The sequence below is a fragment of the Dromaius novaehollandiae genome, chromosome 5, assembly GCF_036370855.1.
Source record: "Dromaius novaehollandiae isolate bDroNov1 chromosome 5, bDroNov1.hap1, whole genome shotgun sequence".
In the NCBI taxonomy this organism is placed as follows: domain Eukaryota; kingdom Metazoa; phylum Chordata; class Aves; order Casuariiformes; family Dromaiidae; genus Dromaius; species Dromaius novaehollandiae.
This window is the reverse complement of record NC_088102.1, coordinates 67,760,160-67,779,311: the sequence shown is the minus strand read 5'-3', so window position 1 is coordinate 67,779,311 and position 19,152 is coordinate 67,760,160. Positions and strand designations below refer to the sequence as shown.

The window sequence follows — 19,152 nt, the reverse complement described above, 5'->3', positions numbered from 1 at the left end:
GAATTGTCATGAGGGGAGCTGGAAAACATATCTTTATGGGACAGAACTGTATTTCTTTTTCCCAATATTTCTTCTTTTGTCCCCAGATTACATCCCTCTCCACTTCCCCTTTTCAGAAGGGCAAGACATTGTGTGTCTGCAGCCAGAAAGTGAGTTAGAAGCAGAGAGACTGCTTCAAAAGTATATGCCAGGCATATATCCAGGGATCTTATTTGTACAAAGGGTGGGAAAGTATAAGACACTAGTGTGGAGGGGTTTATGAAGCAATAGGATGAGTACTGGAGTACAAGGACTGGTGTTGCAAGCAGCACAGGTTGAGCTGGGGGTTGGAAGAATGGATAAGTCAGTACAACTTGGCAGTACAGAGGCGGCTGTTTGCTGTGGGACAGCAATTGTGGGATTGAAGTGTTAGGGGTGAGGGCTGCTGTAGAGTGTGTGGCTGATATGCACGGAAATGAATCAGCAAAAGAAGAATGAGACAGTGCTGGAGAAAATCCACAGCAACATGTAGCCCTTCACACCATTGGCTGCTGTTTCTTGACAGAGATCCAACAAGCAGAACAGTGAGATGGCAGAGACTTTTATTCCCAAGGATTGGTTTCAGGTAAAGTCTGCCCCTTCTCCACGGCATCCAAGTACTTCATATCTTCACCTGCAAATTTGAAGAGATCCAGTGTGCAGGGACATGAGTTTGCTAAAGAGGCCTGTGATGGAACAGGTGTTTGGACCTTAACATCCAGGATCTCAGGCCAGCTCCTGAGCGTTGTATAATCTGTCTGCACTAAGCCGCTTAATACCACACTATCTGCATTTAATCTGATTCTCAAGTTTCTTATCTGTCAGCAGGGTATCTGAGCACCTTTGGCTGTAAGATACAAGAATGTAAATGAGATCAGAATCTGGCTCAGAAAGCCACAAGAGTAGGTTTTACTGTTCTTAGCAGTGTTTTTACAAATCAGCCAGCATTGTTATTGAACTTGGTCCTAAAGTACAGCTGGGTTTGTATGAAATGCAATTATCAAAGATGCTGGTACTCCCTTCTTCTTTGCTGATGTATGCCAAAGGGATGAGAACAAATGAAGACTGGTTCATTTCAAATTATCTTTGGGAATTTGAAGCTAGAAGTGAAGAAACAAACTCTCTTACAGCTGTCAGGTTTGTTGCCTACAGCAGTTGCAATATACTCCTTACGGGAAACTAGCAGAGCAGCACGCATATACATGTATATACCAAAAGGTAATGGGGTGCAAATAATAAATAAAATGGTGATTTACAGCTTCACCCAGGGCAAAGCCTGATCGCATAAGGTCCTGTCGACATCCTGCTTTGACTGATCCTTAAATACCATAAGCAGAATGGCAGTTAATTTAAACCAAGTGTGAGTTGCTATGCATGTTCTTTCTGTTTGTAAGGTAGGATATTTAAAAACTCATCTCAGCAATAAATAGTAACAGCAATTAATACACTTGTATTCTTGGAACCTTTCTCTGCAAGTGGAAGCAATCAAACAGGGCAGGGTGAGGAACATCCTGAGGGACAGGCAGCCACACTGCCAGACTTTCCAACCCCACTGTTCTTGCTTGATCTCAAAATAAAGGATGGTGCTGCAATCCATGGAAAGCAGAAACTTGCTTACCCTTACATCTGCTTGGCTTCTTTGTCTGATCAGATTGAGGCAGGAAGAAGAACACCAAACTCTCATCCGTTCTTTTCCTGTCTTATTCTCCTCGCTGGCTGAAGAACACGTTCAGAGAGCAGGGGCTGGGCTCAGCACCAGGCTGGACTGTTCTGAATGACTAATCCTTACTCCTGTTTTGACAGATAGCATATGGAGAACATTGTAACAGGATAATATGTATTATAATATAACACCTAGGGATCTGCAGTGAGGAAGAAAGAAAAGTTGAGATTTGCTGAGCCAGTGTAGTGTACAGGCTCTCATGTTATGTGATGCAGCGACAGCTACATAGCTCACAGGCCTCTTCTCTGTGACTGTGGAAGCCTTTATGATGACTTACATACAGGACAATGCCTCAGTATTCAGAAAACCCTATTTTTTGGAAGTGTTTGATGAAACAAGACTGTACATGTAGAAAGGAGTAAAACCAGAATGCTGATTCCCCGTCCCTGAGCAGACAGACATGCATTTAACAATCTCATGGTGATTTTTAAACATTAAAGAGGAACTCCAAAATTGCAATAAGAATGAGTAAGAAAAAAAAAAAAAAAAGACTGATACAGAAATAGTTGCAAAGTAAAAAAGCTTACAGGTGCTCCTACAGCATCTAGGTATGCCAAGAACAGGGAGGACCTGGATGAAATCCTAGAAGATCTCAAAAAAAAAAAAAAAAAAAAAAAAAAAAAACCTTACAAACCACAAATATGTCATCTACAAAAGGTGTAGTTTCAGTGTGTGTACTCAAGAATCTAGAGAAACAATAGATTGCTGTATTGGCAAACCACACAAAATGATTGATTGCTGTGACTGTCAAACTTCAGAAATAATTGAATTCATGATGGATAACGTTGCTCAAAAGTGCAATGAAATTTTGGAGCTAGGTCATTCACTGACCTGGGTCTCTCTGAGGGCCATAGAGTGCCAAGGCTGGAGCAAGGGAGGGAGTTGATACATGTGGCCAGTGCAGGAGGAAAGGAAATCACAGCAGCTCTGCCTTAGGTGGGTTTGAAGTACTGTCGAAGCCCTTCTTAACTAACAGAGTAGAAAAGGATATCGCAGAAGAGAATGGCCAGAGGAATCACACTGTGGATGTGTGCATTGATCAAACATCCCCAAACATGGACTCTGTTGTGCACTTGGTAACCCACAACAATACTATCTGTGTTGTGCCTTAATTCGCAAACTGTGGCTCTTCCAGGAGTCAGCCTGTACAACACTTTCCTCGGCTCTATTTGCAGTAGAGAGAGGAAGAGGGATCAGATGGGCCATGAATTGAAAAATATAGAATTATTGCTTGTGTGCACAGCATGGATAACCAGATAGTTTCCAGTGATCAAAAGAACAAGGCAGACAAGGAGATAAGAAGTGATAGGCCTGACTTCTTATGCAGAAGTTAAGCTAAAGCTTCTAGACTTAGTCAGTGCTATAGAGAGGAGTCAAACTAAAAGCCTGGTCCCTGCATACAGTTTTCAAGCTGAACTTAAAGTTACCTTTCAGTACTGGCATAAACTTATTCTGTCACAGGTTGTGGGTACATGCAGCACTAATGAGCACACTCGAATCTGGAGAGTTTTTGGTGGAGTGGATGCAGAAATGAATCATTGAGCAGCATTAGGAAAGCCTCATGGTACAAGGAAAAATACGCCAAAATGTGTTCAACAGCAAATTCTGAAGTAGAAAAACAAATGCAAATGAAAACCTGAGAGTACTTTGGAAAAAAACATGAAAATGGTGTGCATAAAGGGCTATATGCAATTACTGAGGCAAGAGAAATAATTATGCCAAAGCCTGCGGAGAAGAAACAAAGGGAAAATAGACCATATGTAAGTCACTATCCATGGTTCAAAGAATCAGATTTTGCTCATGTGTGATATTAGTATCCCACAGAATAAAGAAAGCAACATACAATGCATAAGCTATGCTTTCAGCTGAACTAAATCCTTGCATGAACCACTCACACACATACATTTTCTCAACTGAAAAAATAGTACCGAAAAAACAAAAGCCTAAAATGCCAAGACAAGGCATTGCAGCTTCCTGGCAGCAAAGCTATTAAAAGATTATCAAGATGTTTTTGAAGGACTTGGAATAGATTAAAAAAAAAAATCAGACAGTACAGCCGAGCACTCATAGCATTAAAACCCAAGAATAAGAGTCACGGAGAGAAAGAAGGTGTTGAGCTCACTTTGGATGCATATTGACCACATAGAAGCTAAACAGGTAATACCCCTGAGAAGAGCTCATGCACCTAGCTACCAAATGCAACAGTATGAGGCTTGACCAGAAAGACTTATTAAATTTGAAAACCATGAGGTGAATGAGTATGTTTTGTTACTTCAGTTTGAAATGCAGAGGAAGCCATTGCTATCAAGGTGTTTAGGTATGAGTTTCATTTATTTTTCCTGCATCTTTCTTTCCCCTTAGTCAAGGTGAGCAGAGTGAGAACTAAGCTCTTTCTGGCCTGTCAGTATTTCAAAATTCCAGTTAAAGACTCCTCTTCTAAAGTCTTTAGAACATGAGCAAGAAGAGGGAAAACATCATAACTGCACTTTAGGTATCACTCTGCAATTAAGGAGTTACGACTACTGTCACAGACAAATTAGCCAAGTTACTTCATTTCCTCTACACTTCCTTAGTCTCCGTTCTCACTTGTTTCCCAAGCGGATGATCTAATCTCCACAGCAAGAGTTTTCTTCCACTTTCCATAGTACCTTGCATAAGCAGATCTCAAGCTCATTTGGGCTCTGTCAACAGTCTGTAACAGACTACAGAATGGTAAGAAACATATACAACTTGCAGCTCATATAGCATTCACTGTAAGATTTTAGCATTCTCCCCCAAATGCTTTTCACCATGAGGCTGCACACCGCTTTGTTTTCCATGAATAAACCTCTCCGACTTTTCTCAAGTGGTGTGATGTTATACTAACCAAGCAAAAGACTGCATCACCTATTCCAAGAACCAGCAAAGGGTACCTGTAACCAAACAGTGTGTCCACCATACTCTTCCACAGTGGCAGTGCATATATTTACTAGAGGGAAGTAAACAGGCTGTTTAAAGAAGGGTGGAGAGCAAGCATGAATCCCTGGGTAGGGCTGGGAAGCACAAACCCTGGTGAGTCAGCTGTAGATTGATGGAAGGAGAGAATTATGGAGCCTATCAAAGAAAGGTGAAAATAATGTGAGCAGGACAAGCCAAGAAGAGCAACTATGTCTGATAAGAGGCAGGTGGGAGGAGTGTGCCAAATCCTCTGCTTAAGGTAATACCAACTCATTTTATGTTAATTGCAGCACCTGATTCTCACTTTCATTACTCTGCACACCACAATAAATATTCTCTTCTTTTGACTCACCCAGCTATCTACTCCTTTTCCCAGTCCATATAGCAGATAAGGACTTCACAGGTCTGTAGCACAATACAACATGACTGAGGTACCAGATATCCCTGGTTTGTTATGCTTGTCAGAAGGTGGCAATTCTCAACACTAGTGGAGCTGTAATTTGAACACAGAAGAAAGCTGAATTCTAGTTTCATCAGTACCCTTAATATTACCACTTCCTAATTTCTGAGTGCTCACCTTTGCCACCCTAGTACTGCATGATCTATTTACAGGTTTTAATGATCATATTTATAGGATTTATTATATCCACATTTTAAGTGAAATTTGAACTTTTACATAAAATCACTATAATCAATATCTCATATTTTATCTCTTCTTTGTAAGAAGTCAAGAAGAAAAGGTACAGTTGGAAAGATTACATCCATTGTCAGAATTATGGGTCAAATAACATGCTACATTGGACTTATTGGTACAAGAGCTACTGACCAATCCTCTAATACAGGTTTTTGATGCAAGATCAAAATATGAGTCAGAAGAGTATAGTCCAGATCGTTAGTTCTTGGAATTCATCTCCGTTAACCTCCTGTAAAGTGGGCTAGTATATACCAACCCTCCACATCTATCCTAAGTTAATTTCCATGTTATTTGACATTGAGCTGTCAGGGTAAACTGCATTTCACAAAGCATTACAAACTGAGAAAAACAGATGAAAATGCAGGAAAGAAATGAAAATGCTTTCAATACCTCACTGAATATTCCCTCCTGCAAACAGAAGTCCTTTGTTTTAATGCCATTGGATACCATAAATATGGACCCGTAGTAGATGTATGGCATACATTAACAATAAAGACAGGTACTTAAGTTTCTGTTATTAAAACACTTTAAAACTTGCTTCTGGGATTTCTTTCTCCCTGTACAATTGGAGAAGTGAAGTTGCTCCTTCCTGCCTGGAGAGGTAGGTTCTTCTCATCGTAATATCTGAGATTCCCAGTTCCTCCATCTGCTTCTCTTTTTAATCTACAACAACCACTTGGACCAACCATCCCTGTTACTAATAAACACCTTTATTTAAATCCTTTTGGTTTTTGCAATAATCTCAAGTTGATCTACAGATGTGGTTCCCACAGCAATCAGTCAGCTCTCACAGCCTGATAACTTTTTAATTTCAGTAAGCCATCTTATGGAGTAACCCAAATTTCTTCTATACCTGTTTTGCTATTAGCAATTGTTCACTCGCTCCCTGTGGTGGAAAGGTTAGCTAACCTGAACGCTGGAACACTACTTGAATGTTATTACTCTTCGGAGACCTGTGCAGTAGCAATCATAGCAATTGCAGATTAGGTGAAGTTTTGACTAAAATAGATGAGCAACATCTTTTGAAGAACATCTACAAAGACAACTGGGACAACTTCCACAACAGTTATACAATGCAGGTCACTTTTAAATGCTTGGTGAAGTAGCATATCCAGGGTTGATATGTACTGCTGTAGTCACAAAGAGTTATGATGAGCAAAGACTAAAAACTGCCTAAGAAAAAGAAAGATGTGCTTGATGCCAGCATGCTGCTTAGCAGCAACTCCATTAAAAGAGACAGATCAAAAGAAAAAACGGTCTTGACTCCACCCTAGGTAGTGAAACCTTCCTCATCTTCCCCAGCTGAGTATTGAGACCCTCAGAAAATTGCTGCCTTTAACAGCAGTCTCTCACTCTGCTATACCTGGTAGGAAGCAAAAAATTCTCTCCAGGTGTTTTAAAAAAACAGAAGACAGTTCTGATCTGTTACTCCTCTTGTGCAGAGGTGAGGTGTAACCAGATGGGAAGCAAGGTCTTGTCCCTGGGTGGAGGGTCTTTACGAAGTGAGCAGGATGAGCAGCATTTGCTGTCTCTTTGAAGGTTCATTTTTTTCTGAATTTAACTCTTTTAAATCTTTCTCTTCCTTGCTGAGATGCTGGGCCACACCAGAGTAAAATAAATATAAAAACAGTACAATGCACAAGACACAGGACAATGTATAACATGGTCTCTGCCCTGTATTTTTATGAACGTTTTTATCTTCATGCTAGAAAGACACGATGATCACCACCTTTTCCGCTACACTGGCTTTTAATGCCACTCAATACTATTAACATTATCTTATGAAGTACAAGGACCTAAACCACCCCCAGGAATACCTTTCCTTGAATGTCATCAACCTCCACGTTCTTAAATAAAATCTTCTGTTCATGAATGCTGTACTTATATTTTCTCATGATTTTCTGCATTTTTTGCTTTGCTCCAACAGATGTCTAATGCCTGGAATTCCCTGCTTTCTTATGTGTTTGTATCTGCTTTACTGGAATAATTGTAGAATCAGCTTTCAGAGATTAAAAAGAAAAGGATCCACTGCTCAGCTGTGCAGGCGATGTCAAGTGTGATGAAGAAAAGCTCTGCCACTTTTGAACATTACGTGTAGCCCATTGCTATAGGTATACGCACAGAAGTAGCTGAAAGCATAGCTTGTTGCATAGCTTGTTTAATTGCTTAAGTGAGACTAGTGTATATTTATTTAAAACATCTAACTGGTCACGTAAACTAGATATCATTTGCTTTCTCTATGTACAGATGAATTTACATTCATTACAAGTACTGGCGCAGAATAAAACAATATTCTATGGGCAGGAAATCCAGTCTTGTCTTTTCTCCTGGTTTTCTGAACCGTGAAGATATAAATCTAAGGTGTGTAAACAGCTTACTACTGATTCTGAAGATGTAACTTCATTAAACATCCTGGATATTTTGATAGGGATCATGTTCTGTGCTATAGCAGCCTAATACGTTGACTTAAGTACCCTAACTTTGCCACAGTAAACTACCACTGAGTTCAATCCAAAAATTAAGTCCAGGTAACACTCAAGAAAGGTACTCTTCTTGGTTTCTTTTATAATAATAAAATGAGCGAGGATCCAATATATTCAGTGTTAAGCAAAAGTGGAAATAGGGGCAGTAAATGGACTGGAAAAGACTGACACAATTAATTCAGGAACACCTGAACTGAATATGCTATTATATTCCCCTGTTATTTTAGCGAAATATTTTTTAATTTATAATTGCAGGCTAGGATTTCAGTAAGAGCCCAAATGAATTAGGCATCCAGCTGTGATCACGTTTTGACTTCAGGACACCTAACTGTCTTCTTCACCTGTTTCAGCAGTAATGACAAACATCAGTAGTTCCAAAATTCAGCAGGAGGCTTCAGAAATGCCAGAGATCACTGATCTGAATCTTCCTAAATGTGCAGAAGATAAAACTGCCCCATTTTACTCAAAATATGTGCTTTCTGCCTCTCTGCACATCTTGATATGCATGATTTTTTTTTTCTTTTGCTACTTACTTCTCATGCGGCAACCTCTCCTCCCCAGTCACATCTCCCAGGTGCCTTGCACTAACTCTCCCACCAAGCAGCAGTCCTCTTGTTCCATTTTTTTATGGTGAAGATTTTTGGATCCATCAGCCACCTCCATTCTTGTAAACTAGGAGGAGGCTGAAGATGAACTGAGGGCAAATGCATACAGTGATGTGTATACCAAGTGCTGGGCTGTGCACTCTTTTGCCAAACTTAACAGCATTTTAAAAGAATGGTATCGTTAACTTTGAACATTTTCATTCATCTTTAACCATCTTAATCTAAGACTTCCAGTATAAACTAGTTGTCTAGTCACTTTGGAAAGAGAGAAATCTCCATGAAGCAACTTATCCTACCTACCTTTGATACCAACCTAAAACAGAAAGATAAAGGGACATAACTTAGCAACCCTGGCTGTGTTTTACGCAGTATACATTCATTTGTGCTTTTGAAGTGATAACCCTGTAAAACAAGAAAAAAACAGCTTTCAGGAAAAAAGAATATGTTAAATACATGTACTGGCAGGCCTTATGTGCCTAATTCATTGCCTGTTTCTCCAATTTGTAGTCCTCATGACTCAATGGATATGAATAGAGTTACTAGGGATGATGCTCAAATAATACGATCATGGTCGGAGGTCATTATCAGTCTAACTTTTCTCTCCCACAAAGCTGGTGTAAGGCTGGTTGACTTATCAGAATTACTCCTGATATTTTCTATCAGAAAGCAAAATCAGATTCTGAGGAGAATTCAGAAGTAGCCTTCAAGGTTTGAGCCCATCTCTAATAAACGTAGGATACAATCTGGATAAAGCTGGATTAATGTTCTTCAGAACAGTGCCTAATGCTTGCCAGTGCCACGCGGAGGGGTTTTCACAGCATGCACTCAATGTGACTGAATGATAGTGTAGGACCCTTCAAGGGTATTAGTCTGTTCTGTTAACAAAAAGATTAGCTGCATCAAGAGGCACAGAGTGACTTCCTATTGCTGTGTCCCCACACATGAAGTACTCCACCTCTCCTCAGATTTAAGGAATCTGTGCTTTTTTGCCAAGGAGGTGCCTGGTATCACTTCCAGTATTGAAAAACTTTGAAGAGTTACTTGCATGCTACCTGAATTACTGCAGAGCAACACCAAATTCAGTTTGTTCCAAGACCTGTTGTTAGTCCTGTTCTTCATGGAGAGGGAGCTGTGTTTTATTTCCAGTCAAGTTATGTTTCTTTATTAGACTGAATCTTAAAAAAATATACATACATATATGTATTTACTCCTCCCAAAATGCAAATACCATTGGTCAGTTGCTGAGGAAGGAAGAGCATCCTCTGTTTACCTATTCACCCGCTAAATTCCTCCAAACCCCACCTTTCTAGACTCTCTGAATCAATCCAGGAGTGACGCCAAAGTCATCTACTATATAAGACCGAGAGAGCACAGGTGAACTACTCCTCCTGACCAACCCTGGACTCGACATCCTTTTGCCAGACTCCACTCAAAATGGGGTTTGGCAGGGGGATACGGGTACCAGAATGGGCTTTCCTGTTAGCAGTCTGCTGTATCCATCAGATAAGTAAGGACTCATTCACTTCTCTTTTTTACAGGGAAAAGAAAAAATAGTCTATTTAGATGTATTAATTTATTTTAAAATTTGGAGTCATTGTTTCACATCACCAATGCTTGCGCTTAGATGAGATTTCTTTATACTTTTTATTTCAATTGTCATTAAATATTTAATGTCTGCCTATCAACTGGACTGATTTGATTTAATATTGCCTCAAGCCACTGTATATAGCTACATTTGGAACGTAGCCTTTAAGATCAAATAAGAAAGAACCATTATTCTTCTCTTAAAATGTTACTTTTTCAATATCACTTATACCTTTCAAAATAATTTTATTTCTGTTGCATTCTATATTAAGATTGATTTTGAATGTTATGGGTTTTTTTATGAAATTAAGATGCTGCATTTTCCAATTGCTAGATCAGAGCACTGGTCAATCTTTTCCAGTATCTTGTCACCTATCAGGAGCTAATACCAGATTCCTCAAGACTTCTTGCAATATCCTTTGAAAAGGGAGATTAGAAGGAAACTCTGTGATATTCTGTGGCAATGATTTTCACAAATTAATTGTAAACTGTTAATACATTATATATTATATTTATGTAAATTATTGTTTTTGAGTATGAGAAGGAACTAGCAGATTATTTGATGCATGCAGTCCATCATTTTCTTTGTTTTTTTCTCCTGACGGTATTATATGCATCAGGGCTGATCTTGGCAGTTTTTAATAGTTGGAGTAGTCCCATTAAGTCAATGGGACCACTTGAATAGAGATTACCTGCATGAGTACAAGCTTGCCCGCTCTGTGTCATTCATGTACAGTAATTACTTTGCCTATGTAAATTTATCTTGTGTGTCGTTTTCAAAACACTGACAAGTGCAAATATAATTTTCAGTTACTTTATATTTCATGAAATAAGCACTAAAATACTGGTAAGATGATTTAAGCACAAAATACAACAGTCAGAATGTAAGCTTACATTTAAAGTTATGCAATGTCAATCAACGGCATCCTTACCCATTCAGCTACAATGTCCTTGAATAAGAAAGTTATTTGTATTGTGTAATGCTAAACTGATAAATTGTTTTGGAAAATGAGTAGAAGTTAGACTGAGTCCACCAAACTCCTCTTTGCTTGAATCACACTCTGTGGAAAATATTTCAGATGTCCTGGGTGACTACAAAATATTGGCCTAATCCCATGCTATTTCCACAAACATTCTGTGCCTGACTCTATATCTTGAGTCAAATTCTAATTTATATAAATTGATTTTAATGAGAATATTCTTAAGTATTAGTTCAGTTCCCAAATACTCAAATAGTAAATTTCCTTGGACATTCTTGTAAGTACGACTGTGATACTGAGAGGCACTTACTTTCATAATGGCCAACAATGTGTATTGTGCAATTGCTAAATAAACTAATGCAGCTAGAATTTCCTTGGAATGATATATTTGCTAAATGAACAAAAGCCCCCGCTATTTCCTTGAGAAAAATTAACAGACCAAAATACATGTATACACTGTTTTTGCTCTGTTACAAAAGTTCTCGTGCTAGAATAAACAAATATTCAAAGTATTTTAAAGACTGTTGGCTTCTTACATGAATTCAGACTGGATCTACGCCTGCTGAGATTGCTATAGGCATATTAGGTAAGAGCCAAATCTGGCCTGTTACTAAGACTTGCAGAGGCATTTGTTAGATTTTCTCACCTGATCGGTATCTATTTTAATGATATGAATGTATTTACCTGATGATATTATCTGTGATATTGAGAGACCAACAGGAAATGGAAATTGCTTAAGTTTTGTCCCAAGCTACTTCTTTGTACATCACCAGTGGCCACACACAAAGGTAAATGAGAAAAGAGTAAAAGCCCAGGTCCAAAAAAAAAAAAAACTCTGCAGAAACTGCAAAGACTTCTAGAGGAGATGGTGAGGCTGCCCAGAGCCCTCTCCTCCAAAGCCAGCCATCTTCTGGGGGCTTCTCATCGAGTAGGGGCTTCAATCCCTTCAGGCAGGTGTCTTCCACCTCTGGGACGGATGGGCAAACTGCTGGCATTGTACCATTTATGCTGGAAAAGAAAATCTCCCCTGCTCCAGTTATATTTTTGGCAAAGGTAGTTGCCCACTTTTCATGCAGATATCTGCGCTGAGATTTGTCAGTGGAGGAAATACATGATGGTAGAGCTCAGTAAGGAACGCAAACACCAAATGGGAGTGGTGTTTGCAACGCAGCCCTGACTTCAGCACTTCCCTCTCTCTGCCTATGTGGCTCCCCGTTAATAAGGCAGGTTTTGGGGATCCAGTTTGAGACTTTGACTTCTCCCCATCTATTGTATAAGGAAAGAAGGGGCTTAACTTAGGGCTAAATTACATAGACAGTTCCTCTGTGACTGTGAAATTGCCCAGAATACCTAGAGCGCTCAGGTAGATAATCCTGATCAGGATCCAGGTATTAGTCATTTCGCTGCCTAAATCCTCTGAGGATTTAGACTTGGCAAAGTGCAATTACATGTTAGTAGACATGTTCCAGGTATGGTTATCACATGCTGGCAGGATCCAGTCCTGCACAAAATAAAGCTGTGACCATTTTACTTTAGCAGGAAATGCTCACCTTTTTCACTTAGAGAAGACCAGAACTTAGAGTACAAATCCTGGAGCTCTGGACTGGATTTCTTCTTAGCCTGAAAGTGTTCAGGTCAACATTTCTCATCTCGCAAAAGTCCTTGCTACCACCTCTTCTGGCAACTCGGCCATGCACAGAGAAAAGATAAAACTCATGGGGTCAGAAACAGAATAGCCAGAAGGAGAAGCACACTAGGAGTGAGCGAACTCATCTGGAAGACAGTTTATGTAGTTAATCCACTAACCATTTAATTGGAGGTACAGAAATAATCCTTGAAGTGGGCACAAGAATAGGAATTTCTGATGTAGCTGAGTGCCCTAATCATTTGGCCACATGGTCATCACCTGTTTTTTCCTCCTTTGTCACTGTCCCATTATTTTCTACACGATGTCTTAGCTTCAGGTGGGGTAGCAAGCATCCTTGGTCAGATAGACTTACAGCCTGACGCTAGAGGCTTTCTCCAGCCAAGACACGAGTTTGAACTGTCTCAGACTGAGAGGAGGGTAAAGACCAGGTTTTCTGCTTTTTGGGTGAATGTTCTACCTGGTAGGCTGTTGTATAAAATAGTGAAGGAATTATCACCTCCTCTAACAGTTGTGTTTTAAAACAGAAGTATGAGAGCATCTCATTTTCGCATACCCTGACCGCAGGAACCTGCAGGCTCCTGAATGAATGCATAGTCTTCCTTCAGCCTTTAGTCAGGCAATGATGCTTAAAATGTGTGGGGCTGTAGCACTGTGCATAGTATTTCTTTTCATTACTTCTCCTGGATTATTGTTCAGCATATGGGCCCTTCAATTAGCACTCTGAGGTGCCTGTTTGCATCCTACTGTCAAGCAAATCAAGATCCCTAACTGAGGGGTCTGGGCTGGCTTCAAAGCTAAAGGCCTTATACTTAAGCCCTAGAGAAACTGATGTATAAACTTCTGTGCCCATTATTGGATCTAGCCCTAAGCTCCTTGTTTCTTTTAACCTGGTCTGTGTTTTTCCTTATTATTACTTAACTGCTGCACAGAAATTTTAATAAATGACTCTTGCAGTCTGTGAATTCTTGCTGTATTTTTTTCCCATATTAGTGATACTTAGCACAATGTTGAAATAAGGGCTGTGATCCAGTCATTAGTCCCTTGCATGAATTTTAAGGGATATAAAGAAAGCATATGTGTATGAAAGGTTGATCTGGATTTCAAACTCTATCTGTTTGTAATAGAAAGTTTTATTTCTATAATTACATTTTACTTTTCTATTTGGGTCTGATTCATTTTCTCTGATGTGACAAAGACTCTTCCCTTTGTCTTACAGAGATATTATACCTGGGTCCTTTGATCCTATCTGAATGCTTCACTTGAAGATTTCAGATATAGGACATTTTACTTAACATACTTTGAAAATTTTTTTCACAGGAGCCCAAAGTCAAAGCCAACAGGAAACAGGAAACAACGACCCTGAACTTGTTCAGCAGGAACAAACCGGTAAGTTGGTTTATACTGTGTGCATCTGTATTTGTATTTCCTGCATCTCTACTAAATAATAAACACACCAAAAAACCTCTTTAGGATATTGATGGTAATGTAAAGTAGATATATGTATTTGCAAGCTACTATATTTAAAAGAATTGTAACATTTTTATTAGAACCTATTAAGAAACATACCTGGTATGTCGTTATATTTGTATAATAATAGGTAGCTAAGAAAAGAGATGTAGGTTCATAGGTGGTGCATGCACATGTGCATGAATATGTATGTATAAAATCAAAATGGAAGGTAAGTGCAGGATATTTTATTCCCTACACACATGGAAATGAAAATCTTTTGGCAAGCGGTACTGTCAGTGGCTATTGTTGAGAAATCAAAATGACAACTCAGCTTCATTGATTTTTACCAGTTAATGATTTGTCATCATCCTGTACAATGGATTTATGGTCATTTAAAAGAGTTTTCACCCCTTAACAGAAAAATAACAAAGAGAGATTAAAGGGAGAAATCAGACTTTTTATTCCCTCCTTAGAAAGATGAGATGTAATGAGAAGACAACTATACTTTCGTATTAGTAATAGGCTAATTTAGTATAGCTTAACCCTTTGTATTGTACAGTGTGTCTGAAGCACTCCAGCATGTGGAGCGATTAATTTCTGCCTCCCCTAACAGAATGCAGATTTTCATAAAAGGGTCAAAATTACAAGGTAGAAAATGCAAATCATGACAATTAAAAACAAGACAATTTCTTATGATTTAAGAGTCCTAATTTTGAAATTTAACCTGATCCAAGATCTAATTAAAACAACAATAGGCTTAATGTTGTTTCCCTGGATCAAGCATTTTAACTTTCTAGTCTTTTCTAGGTCAATTTTAGGTGGAAGTTTTAGAATTATTATCTTAGTTTTAATTTTCTTCCTTACTTTTTTTCTAGCTTATACTAATAATTCATCTAAGGTGAATGTCATCCCACCAATGCTGACAAATCCAATAATAACATGTAAGTAAAGAAAATAAATGTATTTTAAAAGTATCCAATTTTAGGTGATGTAGACAAGAAAGTCAATACAAATAGTGAAAGACATTCATAAAAGGAATCATGGACTCATAAGAGGAAAAAGAGAGAGGCAGGTCATCAAACATGAGATAATACTGAACTGTTAGCTGAAATGTGAATACTTAAATAAAGCTGCAGACGAACATAACTAAAACTGTTTATAGGTTATATAGGATGAATAGTAGACAGATGATGAGTGAAGAATGAATACCCTGTTACTAGTTTTATAATGTATAGGTGGACAGAAAATAACAAATAGAGGTAGGCAGGGGAAAATTATTCACTGACAAAATGAAGCTTGGACAAGTTTATATATCATGTTAAGGCTGGGAAGTTTTAGTCGTTTTTACAGCTAGTTTTAAATTCACAGCTTCCAACCTTGCTCACAATGGCCGTGTGTGCAGCACATGGGGCAACTTCCACTTCAAGACTTTTGATGGGGACATCTTCCGCTTCCCTGGCCTCTGTAATTATGTTTTTGCATCCCATTGCAATGCTGCCTATGAGGACTTCAACATCCAGATTAGGCGCACAGTGGTGGGAAATGCTCCAACGATTAGTCATATCACCATGAAAATTGAAGGTGTAGCTGCTGAACTAACAAAAAATGCTGTTACAATCAACAGTGACAGGTAAGTTTATTCGTAACACTCATGTGCTAACCACAGATGGTTTTCTTAAACTGGCCAAATACTTCTGTGTATTTTGGGGAACGGAAATTATGTGTACTTAAACAAATCTGACAATTTTAACCATGTAAATAATGGAATAAGTTGCTATGAATCCATTCCACAGTAAATCAATCCTTCCCTTAGAGACTACCTCAAAACTAAAAGTTGGATCAAGGTTGGATCCAAATTCAGATCCTCATTTGATTGTTTGGGACCATCTCATTTTTTGAATGCCTTTCTTTCCACACAACTGTATTGCTGAAAAATCCCTATAGATGCTGAATCACACAAGCCATTTTTTTCTCTTTATCAAACATCTGAGTCAGAAAATACTTACCATTCCTTCTACCTTTTCTCAGGGTTCAACTGCCATACAGCAAATCTGGAATTACGATAGAGAGAAGCAACATTTACATGAAAGTAATCAGCAAAATAGGCATTGTGTTGATGTGGAATGAAGATGACAGTATCCTGGTAAGAGCAGCTCCTGAAGACAGAGGCTTCAGGACAGCTTACTTAGAAGCATCTGATGTTAAATTTTCCATGGGCCTTACTTTCATGTGGACCCATTTACAGATATGAATTCCATAACTGTGTACACTCAGAGCTTATGCATGTGTGCATCAAGTTGCTAAACCTGAAAGAAACAAAGATTGTGTATAAAAGGGAAACTAGGTATATAGGTATATAACCCTAATGTCTAGGTATATAGGCCTAGGTATGTAGGCCTAATGTCTATGCATTCAGAGACCATAGAGCTATTCTTTGGTTAGACCAGACCCCATCAGCTTTGGGGTTACTATTGCCTTCCCATCTCTTACTGTCATATACTTCTTCGTTAAGATTGGTTTTCATCCAGACTATCCTGAAGAAAATTACATGGATTTGCCTCTAGTGGATAGCAGACTTCTGCTTAAAAGTGGGGTGAAAAATCACTTTCATTATACCACTGACATGCTAGCACTGTTATAGAAGGACCCACTTACCTCCTCAAATGTCATTTTCTAGTAGAAGTCCATTTTCTTAGGAGTTCATTTTCACTGTGGATTTCATTTTCTTTCTGAAAAAGTAGTATAGAGAGAAAGAAGCTGAGAGTAATATAGATATTATAATGAAAAGTATGTCTGCATGAATAGCTTGGGCTCTACATTTTTAATCAAATCCAAGCCAACTCTTCATTCTATCACCCAAGTTTGAAGTAGATTGCATGGATTAGAATTAGAATTAGATTGTAGATTAAATTACACAACTCTGATGAAAAATATCTAGTCGCAGCAGGTGCAAGTGCTTTCACTGGTCTTGAATATTTTTTAGAATGTGTATACTAACCTCTGTCAACTTTCTTTCCACCATTCTAGCTGGAATTGAATGAGAAATATGCCAATCAGACCTGTGGGCTTTGTGGAGACTTCAATGGCATTCCAATTTACAATGAGTTTTATTCAAACAGTAAGTTTTTTAAATAATAAAAATTGGTTTCTGCTGTCTCCAACATTTTTTGGTATTCTTTTAGCTCTATCATCATCAGCATTCCTCTTTCCTATCCTGTTGAAGGATTTACCTTCAATTCAAAAATATGTAGTACAGAGATCAGATAACCTAATTTAGTATTTTAAGTATATTACTGGTGCTAACAAGTGATTGCATGTTTTTTGTGTGCCATTGATTTATTTACCTATTCAGCTAACCCCACAGAGGTGAGCCAGATTCACACTTACTAGTATAAATAAATATAGAAACATATTCAATGAAACAAAAGGTAATTGTAATATATAGTCAGTATATTTATTGCTTCAGTTCTGTCTTAAAATTAGAAATGCTTCTAATAATAACAAATTTATTCTGATTTGTGATGCCTAGCAAATAGCTTTTTTTCTAGAATTAATGAGCCATCAAGCACAATGCCACAATCTTGAATATGTAATCACATTCCACAAAGTAAATACATATTTGCCTGCTGATTTGCATAAAGTCTTCTCTTCATCTGTCTCTCCTTTCTCAGCTTGAGCCTTTTCCTAAGCCTTGTCTCACAGCTGTCTCCACTGTCCAAATCCATTTAAATCATTTTCTCTCTTACCTGTATGGGCTCAGTATCATCTGAAAACAGCTTACTGTTTTCCAGTAAAAGTCTTAGTTTGCATCTAGATGTAATAGAATTGTTTTCCAATGTACTTTTTCCAATGTACTTTCTCGAGGGAGCTGTGCAAGGTAAAATGAGACTGAGATGTCAGTGTTTATTTTGGAAGGAGTGGTGATTAAATGAAAAGACTTAAGGGAGCTAGCTGCCTTGGCCAGTCTACAACAGAATTCTTGAGAGGAGAAAAAGATAAAAGGCAGTTGCATTAAAAAAACCCCTCATTATTAAACTTCTTTTGTACAGATATTAAGATAACAGCCTTACAGTTTGGGAATATGCAGAAAATGGATGGGCCAACAGAAAACTGCGAAGACCCTACTTCTTCCCTCCCAGATAATTGCACTGATAATCTTGTAAGGATCTTTTTGATTGTTCCTTTGTTTTTCTTTCAAATATATTGTTCCCTTCTACACCTTTGATAGGAAAAAGCTCTAGGGTGATAGTAAACTGAAAAGGGAGGTAAGATTCTATTAAAGAATAATTTAACAGAATAACAGTGCTAAAAAATTGTTCCTCTCTATTTTGTGGAAGCTGTAATTTTTTTTTTTTCTCCCAAGGATAACATATGCCAGAAAACATTGACCAGCTCTGCATTTGCAGAATGTAATGATCTAGTTGGTGTTAGCAAGTACATTATGGCTTGCCAAGAAGACTTGTGCCGCTCTGAGGAGTCTAAGAATGCCTCGTGTATCTGTGATACCTTTGCTGAATACTCTCGGCAGTGCACTCATGCTGGTGGGGAGCCTTTGAACTGGAGAACCTCAAAACTATGCCGTAAGTGTCACTGGAGGTAGCCTTACTTTATGCTCAGTGGCTAACAAGCAACAAGGTCCCAAATTATGCTGAAGAGGCATGGGAATTACAGGCAATTCAAGACTGTATTCTCCAGTAAGTTCCAATATACAACCTCAAGCATGTGGACTTCAGAAAAAAACATGAAGCTTTTAATGCGAAATGTATTAAACACTGTCAAACATTCATGGATAGTCTTATTCAGAATTAAAGTGTAATATAATTAACTGGGAAAGTAAAGGGAACAAGCAAAGGAAAAGAGAGAAAGAAAGAATGAGGGGTACATGCTGACTTGTATTTTTGTTCTCTTCCTTTTCTCATGGCGGCTACAGTATTTTTTATCCCACTGATAACTGATTGGGTCTTCTAGGCCCTTTTTTACCACCTTCTGTTTGGTAGTGAGGAGTTTGTACCATTGCAGTCTTCACAGAAA

At 38.4% G+C, this 19,152-nt stretch overlaps 1 protein-coding gene across 1 annotated transcript in view; it reads left to right on the top strand.

Moving 5' to 3' along the window:
- The first annotated feature begins 14,343 nt into the window (after window positions 1–14,343).
- Window positions 14,344–19,152, top strand: part of LOC112978964 (mucin-5AC-like) — a 28,584-nt gene continuing 23,775 nt past the window's right edge. Inside the window, 6 exon segments of the mRNA XM_064513317.1 lie at window positions 14,344–14,350; window positions 15,445–15,751; window positions 16,150–16,264; window positions 17,149–17,239; window positions 18,171–18,280; window positions 18,485–18,701. Coding sequence (XP_064369387.1) covers window positions 14,344–14,350; window positions 15,445–15,751; window positions 16,150–16,264; window positions 17,149–17,239; window positions 18,171–18,280; window positions 18,485–18,701 — 847 coding nt within the window.